This window comes from Eptesicus fuscus, chromosome 10, assembly GCF_027574615.1.
Source record: "Eptesicus fuscus isolate TK198812 chromosome 10, DD_ASM_mEF_20220401, whole genome shotgun sequence".
NCBI lineage: Eukaryota > Metazoa > Chordata > Mammalia > Chiroptera > Vespertilionidae > Eptesicus > Eptesicus fuscus.
In genome coordinates, this window is record NC_072482.1 from 98,105,649 (window position 1) to 98,130,492 (window position 24,844).

The following is a 24,844-nucleotide window of genomic DNA, read 5'->3' on the forward strand; positions in this document are numbered from 1 at the left end:
GTCTCGTGCCTGCGCCGCGGAGGCCGGAAGTGCTTCCGGAAGTGCGGCGCGGAGGGAGGGCGGGACGAGCTGCGTCATCGCGCGGCGCCGGCTGCCGGGACCCGGAAGTCATGGAGGTAGAGCGGTGGGGGCGCCGGTGGGATAGTAAGGGAATGCTGAACGAATAAGGCTCTAGCCATAAAACACTGAGCTTTTGTAAACTGACACTCCGCTAATACTATGAATAATAAAAGTTCAATCTTTAAACGTTTACTTATTTGAAAGTCGTTACGTAAATGACCTTTAAATTTAATCACAATGTTTTTATCATACAGCTCTCCCACTAGTTATACCTGTGTATACTCTGTTCTTAAGAGAGAACTAGAGGCCTGGTGCACGAAATTCGTGCACTCCGGGTGCTCCCTCAGCCCAGCCTGCACCCTCTCCCAGTCTGGGGAGCGGGGAGCGGGCCTAAGCCCGCAGTCGGACATCCTTAGTGCTGCCGCAGGGCTTCTGGCTGAGCAGCGCTCCCCCTGTGGAAGCCCACTGACCACCATGGGGCAGCTCCTGTGTTGAGCGTCTGCCCCCTGGTGGTCAGTGCACGTCATAGCGACCAGTTGTTCTGCCCTTCAGTCAATTTGCATATTAGCCTTTTATTATATAGGATATTCTTGGGTTAAGTGTATAGTTAGTACTTGTGTGTCTTTACTTTCTGTAAGACAGTATCTTTTATGTTCTACGTTTCAGATATCCCTGGAGGACCCTGTTACCACCTGCCTTTCTGCCCCAGTGTATCATCTGATCTGTGAACTCGGGCGTGAAGTCCGAGAACATCATGCTATCAGTAGCATTGTGGCTGGGAACGGGGACGTGTGCTGGAAGACGATCACAGACTGTGTGGTTGGTGCCGAGTCAGGTCTGCACTTTCTCTGCACCCCAAACATCGATGGATACTTTTCATTTAAAATGTCTCGACCTCCAGTATTCCCCTTGCCTGCCATTGCTTTTTGTTTGTTTTTTTTAGAGGGTGTTATCATAACGGCCTCACTCAAAAGATAAAAGGAATTGCTGTGAAAAGAGGGAATGAGGCCAAAGAAGCATAGAAGAGTTCAGGGGAAGCTGGGCTAAGAAACCCGTGTGTGAGAAGGGAGGTTGGGAGGCAGTGAGGGCGATGGTCTCGGCTCCAGGCCAGCAGTCCAGATGGAAGAGGGTAGAAAATACAAGTCATGAATTAGGTATGAAAGGACCAGTGACATGTTACACAATTATTTTAGATGTCTTCCATCTGTTTTTGCACATTTTTTTGGAGCAGGGAGTTGGCCTGGAAATTTAACAATATTTATAAAAATGACAAATAAATGTGCTCTGGCCCAGCAGTTCCATTCCAGGAATTTATAGGACTGGCACACTTACAGATAGCAAAGTGTGTGTCAGCAAGGGTTCTCCTGCAATGTCGTTTGTAATAGCCAAGAAGAAAAAAGCATTGGAAACAGCCAGATGTCAGGCAGTAGGGATCACTTAGGAAAATCATGAACATTTCCCAGTGGAACACTATGCAGTGGGAAAAAGAATGAGGAGGCCTGGCTTTCTGAACACCGGAATCTCAGAGCTGTGTTGCTAAGTGAAAAAATAAGGCTTATATATTTGCATTTGCTTTTATATGTGTAAATATTTCTAAATATACACAAGGAATTAATAACAGCAGCTGCTCTAGGAAGGATAATGCAGTGGCCAGGAGGGAGACTTACCCTCTTATATATTTTTTATCATGAACCAATGGAATGTTCAGACCCAAACTTAAAAAATATTTCATATTATAAATATGTTCTAAAATAATTAAGATAATTGGAAATCGCATAGTCTACTGTTAAGTAGAAAGAAATTAGGCCCTAGCTGGTTTGGCTCAGTGGATAGAGCGTCAGCCTGCCGACTGAAGGGTTCCAGGTTCGATTCCGGCCAAGGGGCACATGCCTGGGTTGCGGGCTTGATCCCCAGTGGGGGGTGTGCATGAGGCAGCCAATCTATGATTCTCTCTCATCATTGATGTTTCTCTCTCCTTCTCCCTTACTATCTGAAATCAATAAATATATTTTTTTTAAACACAAAATCAGGTTAAAGTATTATATATGCTATCTGAACCTGATTTTCTATAAACTTATATACAGGTAAAGAAATTGAAGAAAATATTTTTCTCTTGTTTGAAACTTTCTGTATTTTCCAAGTTCTCTATCAATAGCATATTTTTAGTTTATAACCAGATAAGCACCATATAACTTATTTCAATGTAGGTGTCGTGTATCTGTTTTGTAAGTTCAATAATAAACTGGATATGGACTTGGTGGGAATTTTGTAATTAGAGCACTTTTCCTCTGATAACTCGGAGATCTTTTTCTCCCCATGGTATTGGCGCTGAGGTGCTAACTTGTTTCTCATCCTTGAAGCCCAGGGTCTGGATTACCAGGGAAGCGTGAGGCTGCTGGGCCCTGTGTGTGAGGCTGTCCACATGCATTTCTCATCTCTGACCAAGGGGCAGTTTGAAGTCCAGTATGCACCGTGGTTCCAGTGGACAAGTTCTCCAGAGGTTTGGCCTTTGCAAATTCCACTTAGAAACCCTATTACTTGCTAATTTTAAAGGGGTCTCTCTGGAGGGCCCGGAGGGAAACCTGGGACGGTTATGCAGAGTCTCTGGGTCTGAGCTGAGGAGCACACCCTTGGACCAAGGCAGCATCGAGGCAGCATCAGGATGGGGGTGGGAGGGAGCTTGGTATGTGGGTGCTGGTCCCGGACAGAGGCAAAGGGGCCTCTGCAGAAGAGATAGCCGGCTGGCAGAGCGAGGTCATCTTGAGGCAGTGGCCCCGGGCCGGGCGGGCAGGGGCCTGGCCTCAGTCCTGCTGAATCGGAGGGAGAGGGTCCTTGGAGGCCCAAACCTGGTTTCACTGCTTTGTTGGTTGGTGAAGACCAGCTGTGTCACGGCACATTAAATGACCACAGTGGAGCAGTAACTCTAGCAAGGCTGCTTCTGAACCCGTGAGGTGGGCAGGGGCTTTAGGAAAGGGTCATTTCCGCTCCCTTCGCAATAGCTCTTATAAGCGGCAGGGTGAGCTGCCGTATGTTTATCTTCAGAACTAATCCAAATTGGAAATAAGATTTAGGTAAAAATATTTGACTTCTCGATGTGCAGTTACACCACACTTCCTGTTTTCAATCAATATTAAACAAAGAAAGAACATTCAAAGAACTCCTTAGATATTACTTTTTTACTATTTACACTGCGTGGCCAGATTATTATGACCTCTGAACGCATAATAATCTGGCCACTCAGTGTATATCCTATATAATAAAAGGCTAATATGCAAATTGTCCCCTCAACCCGGAGTTTGACCAGCAGGCAGGCCGGCCAACCGCCCATGTCCCCTCCCCCTGGCCAGCTGGCCAGACCCCATCCATGCACGAATTCATGCACTGGGCCTCATACACACACACACACACACACACACACATACACACTGAGTGGCCAGATCATTATGCGTTCAGAGATCACAATAATCTGGCCACTCAGTGTAGATGTTATATTTGTAGAAAATGTTTACCTATACCCCAAAAATCATTAAAATACGATCATCAAAATCTTCAGAGGGTTGACTCTGATGAACAGTATTGTCACTTTGAGAAACAGTTCTTATTGAGCATAAATTCTAAAGCGTGTCTATTCGAAACAGTTGTTTCCAGAAATATTTGATGCCTTGGAGAGTCGTGAGTGCCCTGCTGTTGCTCTTAGCCTCATGAAGCTGACGGCCTGTCTGGAACGGGCCCTGGGAGATGTAAGTGTGAGAACTCCTGGTCGGGCCGTTAAAGTGCCTGAGTGAACGTTAAACGACTCTGCAGTTGCCCTCAGATTCCTTGATTTTAATTATCGTTCTCCTGTAAAGTGCAATTATTTGGTACAGATTTTCAGTGTTTTTTGGATGATTATGAAATTAAAACATGGATATCTTCAGTCATTGTCTCCCACCATTTGCCCAAGCAGTTGCCTTATGGGTGATTTTTTTCTGAATATCATTCGACTCATTGGAATGCAGTTGCTACATGAATTTCGTTTGAATTTTAGGTGTTTTTGCTGGTTGGGAAAGAATGCCCATTTCTTTTAAGAGATCTGCTTGCCTCTGCAGAGCTTGCTCAAGTCTTCGGGCAGTCTGTGGTAAGCTTGCCCCCCACAGCCACAGAGGAGGCGCAACGCACGACCGTTAGCGTCCGCTGCACTTGTGCTCCTCAAAAATAGATGCTGATGAGAGTGTTGTCACGTCATAGGTGGAGGGGACTCAGAGCTTCCCTAGGGGAGCAGCCACAGCCCCAGTTCCCCTCCGAGCCGCCCGTCCTGTTCACACACAGGCCCACGCGGTACACTGTGGCGCTTCTGTGCCAAGCTGTTTCCTGTGCTCGTTTATTTGCATGTCAGGCTGTTTGATGCCCAGCACCACCTGGGACAGGTCCCACCTCACGCTGCCCAGGGTCCCCTCTGCACGCTCCTCTCGCTTGCACAGTGGGCCTCACAGCAGCGTCTTCTTCGCGGGTGGGTCTGAGGATGGGCAAGGCAGGCGCACACAGTAGCTGCTCAGTAACTGTCGGCTGTTATTACCTCTACGCCGACGACATACACTAACGAGGGAAACGGCGGTTGGAAGGAAGAAAACGTTACTTGCTGCATCCAGTGACTTGTTAATGACCGCACTGCCCACCCTCCGCTGTCCTTCCCTGCCCAGATGCACGTCCTGACGGTCTTCGTGGGCTCTCCGCGCGGACTCAACCTGCGCAACGTCCTGTGGCACGGGTTCGCGTCCCCTCAGGAAGTTCCTCCCAAGTAGGTGCTGCAGGAGGGCCTCCTTGTCGAGGGCACTGGGGGTTCACCTCTCCTGTGGGGACAGGGAGGCCCGTCTCAGCAGGACTTGGAGCGGAAAGCTGGATGTTCTAGCGGAGCCCCTGCAGGTCCTCACGGTTTCAGCTCCCATGGGTCTGAGGTCCTCTTGTTGCTCCCAGCCCATGTGGCACCGCTTCACTTTGCTTTCTTACTTTTGAACTTTTCTCCTGAAAGGAAAGCCTTTTATATGCACGACTGAGGTCTCCGGCATCTCCCACAGGTACTGTTCGATGCTGGTGCTGCTGACCGCGGGGCTGGGCCAGCTGCTGGAGGCCTACCTGAAGCAGACAGAGCGCACGGTGGCCCATCGGCCGCTCCTCACGCTCGTGGACTCAGAGGACTGGACCGTCTTCCCTGGCAAGTACCGGGTCTCCCCTGAGTAGCATTAGGGATGCTGTCGTCCGGGAGCATCAGGCGTGAGCTCCGGGTGGGGCGTTCTCCAGGGCGACGTGGCGAGACCGTGCCATGAAGTCGTGTGTGAAACATCGCCACCTGGACCCGACCTTCCCCGCCGCGCCCGGCTGCTGCGGGGAGACCGTGGGTCCGTGTTGGTGACGGGTTCAGTCTGTCCTTCAGAGGGACTGGCGTGCACTGGTGTCAGGCCATTTTATAAGGCGCCTCCTCCGCCCACGCACGGCTGTGCCTCTGCTCCACTCGCTGTGCCCGAGCCCTCGCAGCGGAATGGCCTTCACATCGTTGATCCTCCCCGTGACCGAGCCACTTACCAATGGTGGGGAGGAGGGACCAGAGCTTTGAAAGCTATTGAACTGTGTTTGCTCCGAGCCCACTGCCCTCACCGGCCGTCGCGGTGCAAGGTCTGTGTCTGCCAGTGAGAATGGGGATCAGCCTGCCCCACATCTCGGCCTTTCGTGCGTGAACCCTGGCGGTGGTCTGGTGACTGCCAATAATACATACAAATGGCGAGACACTTTTTAGAGTGGTTTTAAGCTTTTAAGAAAACTGAGAGGGCGGTCCAGAGATTCCCCATTCCCCCCGCCGCCTGCCCACAGCCTCCCCCATGTCAACACCCCCAGACCGGACATTTGTCACCGAGGATGAACCTCCTTTACGTGTCACAAGCACCCAAGTGTGTCGCTCACCCAGCACTCACTTGAGGTTCCTGTATCCTGTGGAGGTTCATTTTCCTGGTCAGGTGGCCACCTGGTCCACCTTGAACGCCTCTACAGAAGGTCACAGCCACATCACCAACGAGACGCAGTGTCCGTGTCTGCTTCCTCCAAAGCCCCGGGGCCCCCTGCCCACGTAGGGCAGGGCGGTCTTCCTCACCCGGGCCACGCGCTGCCCTGGGCTGGGCTGCGGCTCACCTGTGTGAGGAGAGATACCGGCCTCGCCCCAAGGGCGCTCACGGCTTCTCCGTCGGTGCCTGTGGTTGTGCTGAAACCTCTTGCTGTCTTGCAGCTGCTACTGACGAGGTCCTTTCGGTGTGGGAGGAAGTGGTGAGGAAATCCTCTCTCGTCCTGAGGATCATGCTGCCATATTGGGAAGTCGCGTTGACCAAGTTCAGGACACACAGGTGATGGGAAGGTGGCACGAAGGGTGGTTCCTGGAGTCCGGGGGCCAGTCCTTCCCAAAGCCCCTGCCGCCAGGCCCTGCTGTGGGGCTCCAGGCCAGGGCGGTCGGCTGTCTGGAGAGGGGGCTCGCGGGAAACCCCTTCCTGACCAGGGGAACGGCCTCCTCATCGTGCGTCAGGGATCACAGGACAGCGGGCGAAGATGACTGTTTTTTAGAATCAACTTGAAAAATCATTGAGTTTTTTCTGTGAGTGAAACCCTATGTCCAGGGTTGGCGAACCAGGAAACAGGAAATCGGTGTCGCGGGTGCCGAGGAGCGAGCTGGTGCTCAGACCTCAGGGGTCGGCGGTCTTCACTCCTTCCGCATGTCCCGGGACGGCCACGTGGAGACCGTGAAAGCCCACTCATGTCCTGGGTCCAAGTACTTTCTAGAAAGGGAACGAGGCGGCTTTTGATGCCATTTTCTCCTGAGGCACTAACCGTGGCCAATCAGGCGCCAAAGCCCTGAAGCAGTTGTGAAGCCCCGCGTCTCAGGAGACCAGTTCTGCTTCCGTCTCCCTTGGACACAGTGGTCCCATCTGGACGATGCCCCGTGACTCAGGGGCCTGTGCCCACCTCACAGCGGGTGTGCTTTTCCTTCCGCGTCGCAGGTTCGCCGACTGTGCCATGCTGCTGTTGACACAGCTGGAGACTGGGCTGCGGCACCTGTTCGCCAAGGTTAACCATTGTCCCAGGAGACTTCTGACGGCCGAGGTACATGTGTGCGTGGCAGGCTTCTGCGCCTCTTAAATGATCTTATCATCTCACTTCTGTTTGCAGCCCATGAACTTGTTAGCTAAGAGCTTTCCTCAGAAGACTTAGCTGTCCTTTTTTGTGGCTTTCTATTATAATGTTTTATAGGATTTATGTTTACGTATGATTGGTTTTGGTAGCTCTATGATATTTTGAAAGTGGTCTTTTAAACTCAGTGATGTGATAGAACTAGTTACCACGCATTTCCTCTCTGTGGCTACACTTGCTGACCTATCACTGTAGCCCACAAGGTGGTCCGTAGCCTGCAGCACGTGCCCTCTGTAAGGACCCTACTCCTCTTGGCCAGAACTCAGCCCACCCCGCGGTGGAAGGCTTGGGCGGCAATGTGCCCAGTTAACTATTGAAAGATCCACGGATAAGGAAGGGGGGACCCTGAATTATAGGGTGAGTAGCAGCGTCTGCCATGTCTCCTTTTCTCATTTCTTTCACTAGTTCATCTTCTTCTTTTTGCCCCTTATGTCAACATTCCTCAAAATTCTCTTCTCAACCTTGTCCTCTCCTTATATTTGCTCCTTGGGAGGTCTCCCACAACCCCATGCCTAAAGCTGTCACCTCTGCGGGGACCACAACTAGAAAACACTTGGAACCTCATGAAAATGGAAGCCCCACATATCACAGGCTGTCGATGCAGCTAAAGCAGCTAAGAGGACAATTCAAAGCATTAAGTTCCAGGTTCTCCAGGCATTGGCTCTCACCAGTTCTTTTATCTCCTGAGTCAGGTGGACACCTGTTTGCTGGATGTCTTCCGATGGGTTTCCCCAGCATCTCACACTTACTTTAGTTTAGAAAGCATATTTTTTCTCCTACAAATTCCTTATTCTTAGCCTCTCGATGGCTCTGGCCCCAAACCTTAGCCCTGCCCTGTGCTTAGCCTGCACTTCGTTCTCCACAGCCAGTCGGTCCAGCACTGCCCATTGGTTCTTCTCGCGATGGATTCTGTGCCCCTTCTTTCTTCGCTGAGGCCTCCCTGGTTCCTTGTCCTGCCCCCTGAGCTCCTCTCCCATCCAGTCTTCACGCTGCTCTTCCTTCCTGACCAATTCTCACGCTGCCACCCAATGTCTTCTAAACCAATACGTATTCCTGTGTCTTCTGTGGCCTCCAGTGCTCCACAGCCGCGTGGCGTCCCCGTGCCACACACACAGGTCCCGGGGCCTTTCAGCTGGTTCCTCCCGGCTGTTGTGCAGAGGAGCTGCGTGCCAGCAGTCGAAGGCGGGATCAGAGCTGAGGTTCCTGGCCCACAGCCTGTGTCTGTAGACTGTACTGGTCACACCAAGAAGTGTGGGAGCTGGACTGTTTGTGGGGAAATGTCCCATTGTTCTTGCTTCATGCCATCAGCAGAAGCACCCGTGTGGGCAGTGGTGTGTGACGCTGTGGGCCTGGAGGAGTTAGGATGTCGAGCTGGACAGGGAGCACGGGCCGAGTTCCAGCGGCCGGGCGCCCTGGGGTCCCATGTCGTGTCACGTGTGTGTTTTGTCCACACATTCTTCCCAAAGTGCTGGTGCGTGGAGGCTGATCTCAGACGAGTGTTCGTGTGGTTGGCATGCGAGACTCTGCCTGCTTTGAACAGTTCACCTGCTCGTATTTTGCTCTAATTATTTCCTTTTTTCCCTTTTCTGAAGTCGGCAGCTCTGTACACCACCTTTGATGAAGTAAGTGAACAAGCTTACAGGAAAACGCTGATAGTCGTGTCAGCTAGAAACAGCCTTAGAGCTGAGCATCGTTTTCAGGATAACCGAGTGGGGGCCCGGTATTACTCACCAAGTCTCTAAAGCCGCAGAGACAAGGCCAGAAAGTGCCGGACCAGCATCAAGCGCTGCGGTTGTTAGGGACTTACACGTCAGTTAAGGCTAGCGTGAAACACATCAGCTACTGCCGTGAGCATGTGGTGGTCACCGAGGCGTGTGATCTGCGGAGTTGTGGGGCGGTCTGAAGGAGGAAGGTGGGATAGTGAAAGTCACAGGGAATGTTTTATCCCTGGTGGAGTGTAAAGGCTTCTGTGTGCCTCCCGGGTGGAACCCTTACAGACCCCAACGCGTGTGACACCATGGCAGCTCCGAGAGGACGGGAGAGGCCCCGGGCGGGGTTGGGGGGGTGGCTTCCAGTCACTCTGCCTTTGGATAACTGAGCTCCGGGACCTGGGGGAGGGGGTTAGGAAGGAGCCTGCTCACCGCAGATTTATCCCGTTAGTAAATGATTGGCTGTTAGGGGTGTGTATTTGGGGCAGTCAGGTCTGTACAGGACTCGGGCCTCAGGATTGAATCCTGCTTGGGCCCCATCGTCCTCATGAGCGGAGTGACTTGTGAAGTAACTGGTGGATGTGGAGCACACAAGCACACGTGTACATGTGAAGAGACACATACAGACACACACATCTACAAGTAGACATAAACACATGTGGATACATACATAAAACACAGATACCCACATACATACATGTACACAAACACACATACACAGATACACACATATATATACAAGTACACATACATACAAACACAGATACACACCTATACAAGTACACACAAACATGCACACATTACATGTAAACACACATGCATGTAGCCACATATAAACACAGTACACATACGCACATAGAGACACACCCTCACAGCTAGAAAGGTGCGTGTCCTAAGGCCATTAAACGGGCGAAGAGAAGTTTTCCTGGCCTGGTGGCGGTTTCCTGGGAGACGCCCGCACTTCACCTGATTGGCTCGGGCTTACTTAACGATTCGTAGCAAAGGCAGGGAGGCTGCGGCTCGGAAAGGCCTGTGCGTGCCTGTGTCCCAGCTGACGTGCTTGTGTCGGTGTTTCAGATGTTGGCACGACACCTGAGTGATGGCGAGATCAACCAGCTTCCTCTTGTCCTCGGGGAGCCTGCGATGGTAAGGCCTTGGCTAGGCTGCCGTCGTGTTCACGTGTGTGACCGGCACGTCTCTGACGTGGCACTGACTTTGGCCCGCGACGTGCGCAGAGAGCGCGCTGAGCCCTCCGCACGCTCCCTCGTCTCAGCAGCCGCCCGTGAGCGCTGGCTGCGCCGGGCCTGCCGGCTGCCGGTTGTTCGGGTTCCGTCTCCAGGCCTGGAGTCGGCGGTTCCCGGCAGTGTGCTCCTTCGGCGTGTCCAGCGGGGCCTCTGCGCCCTCCTTCCCTCCGCTGAGGGTGCTAACGAGCGTGTTCTCTGTCTCCTCCGAAAGGAATTCCTCTGGGACTTCCTGAACCACCAGGAGGGTCCTCGTGTGCGCGATCACCTCAGCCACGGGGAAGTCAGCCTCCCTGCGTTTCCCAAGGGGATGGCCGAGCAGCTGCTTGCCTTTTCCCTGGTGCTGCTGCTGAGATTCGTGGAGGAAGACCTAGCGTCAGAGGTCAAGGTAGCGTGGCGGGAGGGAGACAGGTCCCTGCCCTGCAGCTCTGAGAGATGTTGTTTATTTTAAACGCCATTCACTTCATTGTCTTTTGCTTCACTTACCTGGCTTACTGTGAGCCTCCGTCAGAACAGATAAGTAAGCATTGATTACATGTATTGACTCTAACGTTTAAATTTCTACTATATCCTATTTTTTTGGAGAATCTCTCAAATTTTCCAAATGTTTGGAATATTTTTTTTTCTTATTTCTTTCTGTGTTTGCTGCGTTGTGGACAAGAGTGGGTGTGCCTTTTTAATCTATCACTGTCATCACTTCATCGAACGTCATTTTGTTGGCAATGATGTGACTTCCGTCCCAAACCTGTTCTGAGGAGAGCTCAGCTGTCACAGCTGAACGGAATGAGACGGAGGGAAGTCACGAGGAACCGGACTCGTATGGGGCAGCCTAACGAAACGCGTTTCCCACCCAGGAAAAGGCAGCGATAAAGGCGCTGGTCAGGCTGGCGGAAGGCTACAGTGCCCGCTTCCACCCAGTCGCGCTGATTAAAAAACAGGTGAGCTGCGGGCGGCCGCTTAGGAGCAGGGTGTGCGCGCCTGCTGCAGAGGTTCAGAGGCTCAGAGCTGTCTCGTCGGGGCGGACTCCGGGGTCCGCAGACCTGGCGCTCCAACCGCAGTGCGTCACTCAAATGCGCGGCCTCTTTGTAAAACGCGCTGCATAGCGAGTCACCACGTGCAGTGGTGTCTGCAGTAGCCACTTCACTTCCTGGCTTTTCTTTATCCTCCCCAGCGGGGATCAAACCCACACCTGAGGAAAGTGCCCTGCCCGGGAGGGAAACCCGTAACCTTTTGGTGCACGAGACACGCGCCAACCAACCGAGCAGCCCAGCCAGGGCTCCTACACGTTTGTGGGTCAGGGCTGGGTCTGGGGTCCCGTCTGATACTAGACCCAGGTGCTGGCACTTGGCCAGGGCCACTGGGGAGGCCTTGTCTTCACCCAGAGCGCGAGGCCCACAGCACCAGGGAGCAGCACGCCTGCCCCACCCCCTCCCCCATCACCCCTCACTCCTGCCTGGGAAGTCACCCCTCGGCCCGGCCGCCCCACAGGCTCCTGGGGACTGTGCGCATCAAGTGAGCCCGACTCCGAGGGACTGGCCCCGTCCTGACCATAGTGCATCGGAATTTTCGACAGCTCCACAGCCCTCGGACATTGCTCCCACGGACCTGTCCTGTCTCCGGCCTTTCTGTACCTCATTATAATGAGTAACCGACACCCACCGCCTGGTTTTCAACCGTAATATCCGTAGCAGTTTTACACACAGGCTTCTAGAAAGTGACTGACACACCTGTAGCAATTTTAAAACAAGGTTTTAAAATGAGGTTTCTTCTAGAACCTTATTGTAAAACCTTCAGAAGCCGGGGCCTTTTCCTCCCAGGTGCTGAGCTGTGAGGAGAGCATCCGGTCGTGGCCTCTGCTGCCTTTGCCGGAGGACGCTGCGCGGGAAGCGGCCAGGTGAGCTCCATCCCGGGAGCGTGCAGGCCTCACAGCTGTCGGGAAGCAGCCGGGCCGTGGGGCAGGGAATGCCTGGGAGGGATTGTGGGGCCTGGTGACGGGTTGAGTTGGGGGTGGAGAGGAAGAAGGGTGATTGCCCAACTCAGAGCTCTCAACTGTGGGTGGGTATTTGTGGAGAGAAATATCAATATTTCTCTCTTTTCCGCGTCTAGTGCGGCTAGAGAGTGGTCTGGTATCTGAGTAGGGGCAGCTGGGGATTGAGAAAATGAAAGAAAGAGACAGACACAGAGCTAAGAAGGAAAAAGCTGGGGCCAGGTGGGACCACTGTCCTCTGATGGAGAGACAACGACCCAGAGCCAATACAGCACATTTATTTTATACAGCAAAATACCAGGAAGTTTTACTAAAGCCCAAGACAAAGGAGATTATGTGCATTCTTGTGGCTTCTTTGTATCGTCACTTCTGGTTGGGCCTGGATAATCGTGTTTGTTCCTGGTGCTTGGCTGGATTTAGATAATGAAACTCACCCCCTGGTGCCTGAGCTGAAGGTCAGGCTGACAACACACCTGCCTCTGGCAAGGTATGTTTCCAGGGCATAGCTCTGCCAGGCACTGCTGGATTCAGATGACAGTCAGTTCAGGGGCCTTTCCCAGGCACTCTCTACAGAGACCGAGAACGTGGACAATCAGAAAGGGGGTCTGACTCTTAGGAGAGAAGTGGGAACAGAGATTTTGGATTGTAGAGTCAGAGAGATCACATGAGTCAGCAAAGCATATTGCTTTTAGCATATTGTACCATTGACTTTTTTAAATCTTCCCCCAAGGATGGATATATGGAAATATATATATATATAATTGATTTTAAAGAGAGACGTAGGGAGAAAGAGAGAAACATTGATGTGAGAGAGAAATATCAATTGGTTGCTTCCCATACACACCATGACCGGGAATCAAACCCACAATCCTCCAATGCACAGGACGGTGCTCCAACTGTTACTGGGAAACCCGGTTGGGCTCTGGCTGCCAGTTGCTGTGTCCAATAACAAAGGCAGGGTCGAATCATTTAAGGCATTTATTGAGAAGGCCTGCCAACCAAGAAGACAGGATGCTTACAGGCATTCAAATCCTGCCTTCCAGCAGGTGCAGGGACAGGACTATAAAGGGGAAGGGGTTGAGGGACGAACGTCCGCTACTGTCATCAGGCGATGAGATGGCGTGATGAGATGGTGTGGATGAGATGGTGTGATGAGATGGTGTGGATGAGATGGTGTGGATGAGATGATGTGGACGAGATGGTGTGGACGAGATGGTGTGATGAGATGGCGTGGATAAGATGGTGTGATAAGATGATGTGATGAGATGGTGTGATGAGATGGTGTGATGAGATGGTGTGGAGGAGATGGTGTGGAGGAGATGGTGTGGAGGAGATGGTGGGATGAGATGGTGGGAGGAGATGGTGTGGAGGAGATGGTGTGGATGAGATGGTGTGATGAGATGGTGTGGAGGAGATGGTGTGGATGAGATGGTGTGATGAGATGATGTGATGAGATGGTGTGGGTGAGATGGTGTGATGAGATGGTGTGACGAGATGATGTGATGAGATGGTGTGGATGAGATGGTGTGGAGGAGATGGTGTGGACGAGATGGTGTGATGAGATGGCGTGGATAAGATGGTGTGATAAGATGATGTGATGAGATGGTGTGGATGAGATGATGTGATGAGATGGTGTGATAAGATGGTATGATAAGATGATGTGATGAGATGGTGTGGGTGAGATGGTGTGGGTGAGATGGTGTGATGAGATGGTGTGATGAGATGGTGTGGATGAGATGGTGTGGATGAGATGGTGTGATGAGATGGTGTGATGAGATGGTGTGGAGGAGATGGTGTGGAGGAGATGGTGTGGATGAGATGGTGTGATGAGATGATGTTTTGACTCCTGATGGATTGGCCGACCATGCTTATTGGTTCTGCTTACTGGATTCACAGCGGAATCACCTCCTCAATCATATATGAGAAACTTAGCCCCCTATTCACATAGTATATTTGTTCTAAGATTTAAAATAATATGATTATGTTTTAGATTAATTCAGGTGCTCTACCTATCTATATATATATAAAAGCCCAATATGCAAACTGTCCCCTCGGGAATTCGACCAGAAGACCAGATGTTCAATCGCTCGCTATGATGTGTGCTGACCACCAGGGGGGCGGTGCAGAATGAAGGAAGGGACGAATGTCAGCTACTGTCATCAGGCGATGAGATGGCGTGATGAGATGGTGTGATGAGATGGCGTGATGAGATGGTGATCGGCCCTGATCTCCCGGGAGGACTAGGGACCCTACCTGTGCACGAATTTCATGCACCGGGAATCTAGTCAGATTATAAGCCCCCCTATCACAACCAACCGAGCCCCGCCCCGGCCAGGCACATGGACTTTTACCACGGCCTCCAGTGGCAGCCTTTTCATTTATAGCTGAGGAAACATCTTCAGATTAAGCACCTTTCTCAGTGAACCAGGCACATAAATGTGATTTTGCGCAGGAGCTAGCCGGGCATCTGAATTACGTCAGGTTCGTGTAAACACCTCTGTTTTCCAGATTAGGTGGCAGTTCTGAAGCCAGTGTCTGCGAGCCTTTGATTATGAAGATCATGTCTGAGCTGTGCCGCCACGTGCCTGGGCACCGCGCTTTCCAGGGCACGGACAGCCTTCCTGTTGAGAGGTAAGTTTCCTCCTACATTTGTCCAGACATTGACTAAGCAAGCCGGGGTCGCAGACTTTGCTGTTTTCTGTTACAAGCGAGGGGGTTGCATCAGCACTCACGCTGCTCAGCAGGAGTCAGTAGCTGAGTCTCGGTGCTCTCAGCCTGGCTGGTCTGTGATGACAGCCCCAGGGGAGCCTGCGTGGCTCGAACCCCGGTGTGTGTAACAGTTGTACTCGCGACCAAGAGCAGGCGCGAGCTGGCTGCCATGGGATTCAGTGCAGCAGGTGGCATGGCGGCCCGGGAGGGCGGCGATGGCTGTGCCCACAGAGCTGTGCTCTGACCGCAGGTGGCCTCGGCCGCTCCCGTACGTCTGCAGCCTCCGTGTGCCGACCCTGTTCTGCCCCAGAGCCGTCCTGGAGGTGCTGACTGTGCTCCGAAGCATCAGCTCACGCTGCGCCCAGGTGTCCCGGCAGGTGGCGGCCTCCCTGGAGCTCAGGGGCCGGCAGTGGGCGGAGAAAACGCTGCGCTCCCGGCAGAGGCAGAACTTCCTGCGCATGGTGAGCAGGTGAGCGGCTGTGCCGTGTGCGTGGTGAGCAGGGGAGCGGCTGTGCCGCGTGCGTGGTGAGCAGGTGAGCGGCTGTGCCGCGTGCGTGGTGAGCAGGGGAGCGGCTGTGCCGCGTGCGTGGTGAGCAGGGGAGCGGCTGTGCCGCGTGCGTGGTGAGCAGGTGAGCCGCTGTGCCGTGTGCGTGGTGAGCAGGTAAGTGGTGAGCAGGTGAGCGGCTGTGCCGTGTGCGTGGTGAGCAGGGGAGCGGCTGTGCTGTGTGCGTGGTGAGCAGGTGAGCGGCTGTGCCGCGTGCGTGGTGAGCAGGGGAGCGGCTGTGCCGCGTGCGTGGTGAGCAGGGGAGCGGCTGTGCCGTGTGCGTGGTGAGCAGGGGAGCGGCTGTGCCGTGTGCGTGGTGAGCAGGTGAGCGGCTGTGCCGTGAGCGTGGTGAGCAGGTGAGCGGCTGTGCCGTGTGCGTGGTGAGTAGGTGAGCGGCTGTGCCGTGTGCGTGGTGAGCAGGTGAGTGCTGTGTCTGGTTCGGAGGAGCCTTGGGGCAGGAGTTACCTCTGGAAGCAGTTCTGGTTCTTCGGGAGAAATACTGATTTTTAGGGAAAGTTATGGAACACGTTACTGTGGTTGTAGCACGTGGAAGGCTGCCCGCCCGGGTGAGTGTGGATCGCAAGCACAGCAGCGGTAACGTAGGAGCTGCGTTAGGCCTTCTTCCCGTGTTGCGTGTCCTGGCGTGTGCTGCCTCCTCAGGGAGTGAGCATTTGGGACAGATGCCGAGCACTGAGTCGAGAGGCGTCTGTAAGGCTTTCAGCTCCCACTGCTTCCGAACACGGTGCCTCGTTACACTGCCCGGCCGCTCACGAGGGATGGCTGCTCCCGCACATCCCTCCCGAAGCAGAGCATCTCGTGCCAGTTTATGGGGAAGATGAAATCTCACTTTAGGTTCCAGAGACACTGACACCTTTTCATGCTTAAGCCTTTCCGTTGCTCTTCCTGCGAGCGTTTTCACTGACCGCCGGGCTGTAAGGAAGACGCTGACGGGTGCAGAGGAGGGCGCCCAGGAGGGTCCGGGCAGGGCCAGGTGCTCCCCGTCCAGAGAGCAGGCCCTGCTGGCTCAGAACTAGACAAGAGGGGGTGAGGAAGGGGGGCCTGGCGGCAGGTGGCCGAGCTCCCCGAGGACTTCCGTGGCCCGGCCGTGGCCCAGGGCTCTGTGGCTGGGGGCAGCGTGGCCCAGGGCTGGTCAGGTGAAACATCATTTTCTTTATGAAATTGGAGACATTTTATTGAACGGACTTTGCTTTCCTGTCTTCAGTGTTAAGCTTCTGTCCCCGGTGCTGTCCCTGGTTGTGTTGCTGGTGGCGCTGGAAGCGGTCAGCGTTCACGGCGTTTGTGGAGAAAAGCCCTGTGACCGCCAGCGGTACCTCAGGTGGGTGTCCCCCCAGGAGGAAGCTGCTGTGGCGGCTGTGACGGCTCCGCTCCTGCGCCTTGATGCCTGGCCTCACTGTTCACGGGCTTCAGGGCGTCTGAGCCTTGCCGCTGCCCGCGTGGGCACCTTCAGCGTCGGTGCGAGAGCCCGAGCGCCCACCGGGCACAGGACGCCCCCTGCCCAGCCCGAGCGCCCCCTGCACTCCTGCGGGGGGCACCTCCGCGGGGCTGGTCTCTGTGTGGCCCGGGCCTCGGTCGCGGCACGCACCAGACGTGATGTTTACAGCGAATGTTCTCAGCTCGGGAAGCCCCTTTTAGGAGCCCAGACCTGGGCTCTGAGAGCAGGATCACACACATGACCCACCTTACATGTGTGTGACCCGCCTTACACGCGTGTGACCCACCTTACACGCAGAGCTTCCAGCAGCAGGCACCCCAGGAGAGGCGCGGGATCCGTCACGTGTTCGCCACGGCTGCTCCCCCAGAGTTCCTCGTGTCCCCAGCTTTAGGCCTCGCTGGTCCCAGGCAGCTCAGTGCTTGTGTACAGGGAACGTGAGAACAGCCGGCACCTCATAGAGTGAGAGCCGGCGAGGGCGAGCGAGTGGCAGCCGCCGGCCGTTGTTTCCAGTCTAGTCAGGGTCTCAGCCTCCACTGACGTCCTGAGTGTGTGGTCCCGGGGGCGTCCTGTGCCCGGAGCCCACCCACTCCCCAGGGACGGTGACGGGGCAGCATTTCTCTTTCACGGAACCCGTGCTGTGTCCGTGTGTGGGCACCTCTTTCCTTGAGTTCGCAGAGAAATTAAACTCGGCACTTAGTTGTAATTCCCACATAAAGAGAAAACATTCACGTCCTTGTCCCATTCTCAGTGGGTGGAATAGATGAAGTGAGTTTCTTACCCAGGTTCTTGAAGTCGGTCCTGCAGTTCACCGAGAACCTGGCGGCCTGCACCAGCCCCGCCAGGAACCGGTGGGGCGAGGTGGCCCGGCTCACGCACGCAGCGCTGCTGGGCATCTGGGCTTTCAGCGAGAGGAGGCAGATGCTCATCCAGGGAGCGGGAGCTCCCGGTGAGACCGCCCCCGAAGACACGTCGGCAGCTCAGTCATGCCAGGAGCCCCCCGGATGGACGTCGCAGACTGCAGACTGGGGTCCAGGGGAGGCGGTTCCAGGGACACGCTCCCCGTGGTGATGCCGTGTCCTCCATCAGCACGCCATCGAGCACGCGGTCCCCGTGGTGGTGCCGTGTCCTCCTCCATCAGCACGCCATCGAGCACGTGGTCCGCGTGGTGGTGCTGTGTCCTCCATCAGCATGCCATCGAGCACGCGGTCCCTGTGGTGGTGCTGTGTCCTCCTCTGTCAGCACGCCATCGAGCACGTGGTCCCTGTGGTGGTGCCGTGTCCTCCATCAGCACGCCATCGAGCATGTGGTCCCCGTGGTGGTGCCGTGTCCTCCATCAGCACGCCATCGAGCACGCGGTCCCTGTGGTGGTGCCGTGTCCTCCATCAGCACGCCATCGAGCACGTGGTCCCCGTGGTGGTGCCGTGTCCTCCTCCATCAGCACGCCATCGAGCACGTGGTCCCCGTGGTGGTGCCGTGTCCTCCTCTGTCAACACACCATCGAGCATGCGGTCCCTGTGGTGGTGCCGTGTCCTCCTCGGTCAGCACGCCATCGAGCACGTGATCCCCGTGGTGGTGCCGTGTTCTCCTCTGTCAACACACCATCGAGCACGCGGTCCCCGTGGTGGTGCCGTGTTCTCCTCTGTCAACACACCATCGAGCATGCGGTCCCCGTGGTGGTGCTGTGTCCTCCTCTGTCAACACACCATCGAGCATGCGGTCCCCGTGGTGGTGCCGTGTCCTCCTCGGTCAGCACGCCATCGAGCATGCGGTCCCCGTGGTGGTGCCGTGTCCTCCTCGGTCAGCACGCCATCGAGCACGCGGTCCCCGTGGTGGTGCCGTGTCCTCCTCTGTCAACACACCATCGAGCATGCGGTCCCCGTGGTGGTGCCGTGTCCTCCTCGGTCAGCACGCCATCGAGCACACGGTCCCCGTGGTGGTGCCGTGTCCTCCATCAGCACGCCATCGAGCACGCGGTCCCCGTGGTGGTGCCGCGTCCTCCTCGGTCAACACGCCATCGAGCACGCGGTCCCCGTGGTGGTGCCGTGTCCTCCTCAGTCAACACGCCATCGAGCACGCGGTCCCCGTGGTGGTGCCGCGTCCTCCTCGGTCAACACGCCATCGAGCACGCGGTCCCCGTGGTGGTGCCGCGTCCTCCTCGGTCAACACGCCATCGAGCACGCGGTCCCCGTGGTGGTGCCGCGTCCTCCTCGGTCAACACGCCATCGAGCACGCGGTCCCCGTGGTGGTGCCGTGTCCTCCTCGGTCAGCACGCCATCGAGCACGCGGTCCCCGTGGTGGTGCCGCGTCCTCCTCGGTCAGCACGCCATCGAGCATGCGGTCCCCGTGGTGGTGCCGTGTCCTCCTCGGTCAGCACGCCATCGAGCACGCGGTCCCTGTGGTGGTGCCGTGTCCTCCTCGGTCAACACGCCATCGAGCATGCGGTCCCCGTGGTGGTGCCGCGTCCTCCTCGGTCAGCACGCCATCGAGCACGCGGTCCCCGTGGTGGTGCCGTGTCCTCCTTGGGCAGCACGCCATCGAGCACGCGGTCCCCGTGGTGGTGCCGTGTCCTTGGGCAGCACCACTGAGCACATGTGGGTTAACGGGCTCCTCCCTGCGATGTGACGCTCACGAGCATTTCTGATAAAGTGGGGCCCCGATCTCTTCACCACGAGGACGCGACTGTGACTGGAGCTGCTGGGGAAGCTGCGTGGGCCCTTGGCCGTTCTCCCCGAGCCCGCCCTCCGCGGGCGGGGAGTCCCGCCTGACGGCGTTGGCGGTAAAGCGGTAGCACGTCGCTCTGCATTCGCTCGTCGCCGTCTCTGGAAGGAGGCCCTCGGCTGCACTGAGCACCGTAGGGCGTGCTCGCTGCCCAGAGAGCCCCTCAGTGCGTGGCTCGGTCCTGACAGGCCCGCAGCCCGGCTCCCGTGTCCGCGGGATTCTCCAGGGGGTGGGGAGTGGGGAGGTCCCACCGGGTCCCCGCCTGGTGGACACGGCCACGTCGCCCGCTGGGGAGCCTCTCCCGGGGCTGCCAGCCACCACGTCCCTGCAGGGGTGAGAGGAGCCGGCCACGCGCTCCCCTGGCGCCAGCACAGACTCTAACGGGAGGACTGGCTGTGGCGGGCCGTGAGGGAGGCGGGCCGGGCGGCCTTGCTGGCCGAGGCCTAAAGGCTGTAGAGAGTGAGGAGCACGTGAGCGGGAGGGGCACGTGGAAGTGAGGACGGAGACACAGCAGCGGACCCGGCCGCCGCCGCCTCCTGCCGTCCCGGGCCGCTCCGCTCCTCCAGGCCTGTTGGGCGAGTTCTTCCCACAAGCACGGGAGTGACGGAGCCGGTAGGAGCCCGCGGGGGAGGCAGGGCCAGGCTGGCCCTCGGGAAACGCGAGCCCGAGGAGGGACTGAGGGTACGGGACAGGCCGGCTCCACCGGCTCCTGCGTGTGTGATGTCGCCAGGGCCCTGGAGGGTTCTCCTGGAAAGGGCGGGGGAGGCGCGGCCCCTGGTCAGATGGAGGGACCGGGCGAGGTGCTGCTTGGGGGGCGGGGCCTCCCGTGGCGCCAGGAGGAAGGGAGGCTCTGCTCTGTCCCGCACGCCCAGCGGGAAGACGGACGGGGAGGCGAGAACCACGGGTGCTCCCTGCCTGTCTCCGACGGCCGGGCTTCAGGTGAAGAAGGTGCTGGGACCACGCGGCTGCCCTTCCGGGTCAGAGCTGAGGAGCGGTGGTCCCGCCCCGGCAGTGCCCTGGGATTGCCCCTGCGCCCCTCAGTGGGCACCCCGGGGTGTAGACGCGGCGAGGGTCGCGGGCTCTGCCTGAGGAGTAAGCCCCGGCAACAGGCAACAAGCCCCGTTGGTGGTCCTGCGTCAGGCCTGGAGCTGCTGCTGCAGGAAAGCTGGGGCCTCCCCTGTGGGTGCTGCAGGGGCTTCGGGCCGCGTTTCCCTGGCGAGCCACGGGGTGGCGCCCTGAGTAAGGCGCGGCGGCCGGGACTGAGCTCCGCCACTGTGGGCGTCTGTCCTCCTCTGCTCAGGGACAGGGGGCTTTGCGGAGGGAAGAGTGAGCGCCGATGGATTCGCTTTATTTTTTTGCAAGAGAACATTGATTCGGTAAATCAGACAGAAAAAGTAATTCCTGGAAGAAATGGGCCGAGGAAGACAAGTTATGGAGGCAAAGGAGGGCCCTTGGAGCTTGGGGGTGCGGAGGTGATGGTGGCAGACTTGGGCGAGGGGGGCGGGGGAAGGCAGGAGGAAGAGGAGCAGGAGGAGGAGAAGAGGAGGGGAGGGGAGGGGAGGGAAGGGGAGGGGAGGAAGGTGCTGAGCAGGGCCTGCCCACCTGAGCCGCCTCCGTGCACAGGAAGTGGCTGCAGGACACGATTAGGAGGCTGCTACCCGGGAGTAGAGGGGTCAGGGGTGAGGGAGGAGCGGGACGAGGAGGTCCCATCCCCAGGAGCACACTGGCCTGGGCGGTGGGGTCCTCGCCTCACGCAGCTGCCACAGGGGGAGCCAGCGCCTCGTCCCGGTTCCCGTCCTTCCTCTAAGGAGGCTGCACTCAGGGACCGGCAACGGGCCCTCACCTCACACACGGACACGCACACGGACATGCACACGCACACGCACACGGACACGCGGGGCTGGGCCCGTCAGCCCATCTGCCTGCGGTGTTTATCTTCGGGGACAAACTGGGAGGTGTGAGTAGCCGACACCCACAGGCCCGGAGGTGCAGCGTCCCGCAGGCGGACAAATGGTGGCCATGCTGCTTCCTTAAAGGGGCTGCGTCCAGATGGTGGCAGGACCGCCCAGCCTCGTCCCGGGGTCCTGGCTGCCCCTCCCCTCGCTGTGCCCCCCAGGCCTTCTTCCCGCCCCCTGCCTGTCCCTTCCCGGGGCTCGGGGCCCCTGAGCCAGGCTTGCTTGGGGGGCCCCCAGCGCTGCCCCTGCCTCCCCCTAAAGAGCGAGGGGCAGACCTAAGCACCACCCTGGGTTCCACTCCTTCAGGCCATGGCTGCTGCTCCGGCCTCCTCTGGCCGGCCAGTCCCTGCCTCCCGGCCTCAAACCTTCCCTCCCGAGGCGGATCCCTGAGGCATTCCTGCGTCGCCCGGTGACGCTGCGGTTCTGCCCGCCCTGGGTTGCAGGTGGGCCCTGGCGTCCAGCACCCGAGGCCGTGCGGACTCCTCTCCTGTCCAGGTGTCCTCCTGCCCACGGCCGGCCCTCAGAACCCCCACCCGCCAGCTGTTCTAGACGCACCGGACGGATGCAGGCCTGGGCTCCTTAGGGACACAGAGATGCTGAGACAGGAACACGGCAGCGCCCTCTACAGCACCCACGGCAGCGTCCACCCACAGGAGTCACTCGCGCAGAGAGCGTGCTCTCACCCACAGGCCCGCTCCATCCTCCCGCACTCAGAGCTCGGCCCGTCCCCACACTCGCGGGCTCAGGTGAAGGTGAAGGTTGGCTGTCCAGGTGCCCCTGAAGCCGGTGAGAGGGACAGTGAGTCCCTGCTGCTCCTGTGTGAGAGGCAGGGGTCCAGAGGACAGGAGGCTGAGCCGGGCGGGGAGGGGGAGGGGGAGGGGGCAGCACAGAGGGCACCCGGAGGGCTCGGCGGGCAGCCCAGCGCCCAGCTGGCTCCGAGGCAGGGGCGTGTTTCACAGTCAGGGACCAGGACAGAGCGACCCCCTAGGCCAGTGATGGGCAACCTTTGGAGCTTGGTGTGTCAAACTTCGCCAAAAAACAGCATAACTCGGGTAGTGTGTCACTTTGAGGAAAAAACATTATTTCGCAAATGTTTCATCCTCGGCATGCGGCCGCCTCAGCGTCCACGTGTCATCAGAAATGGCTACGCGTGTCAGTGCTGACACGCGTGTCATAGGTTCGTCATCACTGCCCTAGGCTGAGGCCTGGCGTGGAAACAGCCTGGGTGCAGGGCCGAGCAGCGGGGTGCTCCTGTACCCACCGTCGCCTCACGCACGTCATTGCACTTCCTCAGGACGTCCGCACCCCACCCCACCCCACCCCACCCCACCCCACCCCACGAGGCGCCGTCACCGGAAGGTCGGGAGCTAGAGCCCGTCGGGTGGGACTTCCGCGGAGACTTGACTCGTGGAGACGCCGCGCACGTGGCTGTGCGGTCGGCCGGCCCGGGCTGCAGGCCGAGCCTGGGTCAGCGTGGGGATGCAGAAGTCACGCCAGGCCTGGCCCGAGGGGCGTGGCCGGCACTGCAGGGTGTGAGCGCCGGCCTTTCTGGGACTCACGCGGGTCCCAAACCCGCTGTGTCGGGGATGCTCCGGGCACTGGGTCACTGGCTGGTGGTCACAGGCTGCTCCGCAGGGGCCTGGCAGCTGCTGTTCTGGGCTGACGGGACGGAGGCGGCCAGCAGGGGGAGCCCGTGGCCCCGCCAGCAGAAACCTACAGCTGCAGATGTGATGGGACACTGGGCTCCAGGAAGCAGCTGGTCATGTGGTTTCTGAGTCCATAACCAGTCAGGTAGAGAGAAAACGGGAAACCATGTGGATGGACATGCACCTTGTGGTGTTTCAGAAGCCTGTGCTGTTGACGACTCCTGATCGCAAACACAAAACACATACTTTTCATATTGACTAAAATAGCCGGTCTAGGGAGTCCGCGGCAGTCTGTTCAGGTGGAAGTTATTTTCTTGTTGCTCTCGTGGCGCTCTTCACATGTGGAGGGTGGGAGCTGTGCTTAGCTTCTGTGTGCCCTTAGCTTCCTAGGGTTTATATGAACAAACCTAAGTGCGTACATGCACTTTCGCTCCCCGTTTCTTACGTAGATAGTAGTATCTTATGTGTCCTGCACTCCACCCGGCTCTTGCTCACTGGAATATGTCGGAGAATCTCATACATGGAGACTTTTCCTTTTCTAAAGGTGTATAGTATTCCATTGTGTGCATGTGCTCTATTGATGGACAACTTGAAAGTCCACCATAGGAATCTTTTGTTATAACAAATAGTGCTGCACGGAAAGCCTGCACAGATGCCCTTTTCGCATGTCCTTAGGCCCAATTCCTAGGAGTCGAACTGCTCAAAAGGCCTGTGCCTTTGTGACTGTGTAGCTGTTTCCAAGTGATTCTCCACACGGGCTGTGGAATGTGCTCACCTGATGTATGAAATGCCTCTGTCTTTAGTCTCATTCACATTAGAACGTTCTGACTTTCACCACCCAGACAGGGTTTCTGTTATTAATAAGGCTGAGCATCTCTCTGTACTTTCTCTTCACTGGACTCTCTGGTGCAAGTGTTTGCCCACTTACCTACTGGGTTGCTGATCTGCATCTTTTTATTGAATTCTGGGAGCTCTTTACATATGAAAGGTACAGGTTGTGATAGAAGGTGAAATATCTATTTTTCTCATTGTCTATCTTGGTTTATAAATGTGCTGAGGGTGGCCGAGACCGGTTTGGCTCAGTGGATAGAGCGTCAGCCTGCGAACTGAAGGGTTCCAGGTTCGATTCCGGTCAAGGGCATGTACCTTGGTTGCGGGCACATCCCCAGTAGGGGGTGTGCAAGAGGCAGCTGATCGATGTTTCTAACTCTCTATCCCTCTCTCTTCCTCTTTGTAAAAAACCAATAAAATATATTATCCTACCTAATAATAGACAAATATGCAAATTGACCGTACCTTCGCTATGCCCACGATTGGCCAGGAGGCACGGGGGGGCGGGACTTAGGGTGGCTGGGGTGGCTGATTGGGCCGGCAGGACGCTGAGCTTGCGTCGCCAGCGGCGGCGCGAGCTTAGCGTCTGCGCCATGGCTATGCTGCGGCACAGAAGGGCCTCTGGGGCAGCGAGCCCACATCCCACCGTGGACCATCAAAAGCGGGGGAGCTGGGTGCCTGTTTGCTCCAGCACCAGGATGGCACCTCCCCGTGCCGGAGGCTTCTGAAAGGCCTGGTGCCGGAGCAAACAGGCACCCAGCTCCCCCGCGATCGAAAGCGAAAGC

The 24,844-nt window shown here is 56.8% G+C and overlaps 1 protein-coding gene and 1 non-coding gene across 2 annotated transcripts; one reads left to right on the forward strand and one right to left on the reverse strand.

Moving 5' to 3' along the window:
- The first annotated feature begins 86 nt into the window (after positions 1-86).
- On the forward strand, positions 87-17,977 carry ERMARD (ER membrane associated RNA degradation). Its single transcript, XM_054722690.1, has 18 exons — positions 87-116; positions 727-895; positions 2,421-2,560; positions 3,699-3,800; positions 4,088-4,177; positions 4,740-4,837; positions 5,115-5,251; positions 6,314-6,428; positions 7,077-7,179; positions 8,859-8,888; positions 10,053-10,121; positions 10,431-10,604; positions 11,071-11,154; positions 12,034-12,110; positions 14,712-14,834; positions 15,163-15,381; positions 16,679-16,792; positions 17,692-17,977. Exons 1-18 carry the CDS (start codon positions 111-113, stop codon positions 17,975-17,977), a joined length of 2,136 nt encoding a protein of 711 aa, XP_054578665.1. The 5' UTR covers positions 87-110.
- MIR9256A-1 (microRNA mir-9256a-1) lies at positions 3,476-3,545 on the reverse strand. The gene is given in 1 exon segment (NR_128950.2): positions 3,476-3,545. It is a non-coding gene; the product is annotated as a microRNA mir-9256a-1 (primary transcript).
- Positions 17,978-24,844: the final 6,867 nt, after the last annotated feature.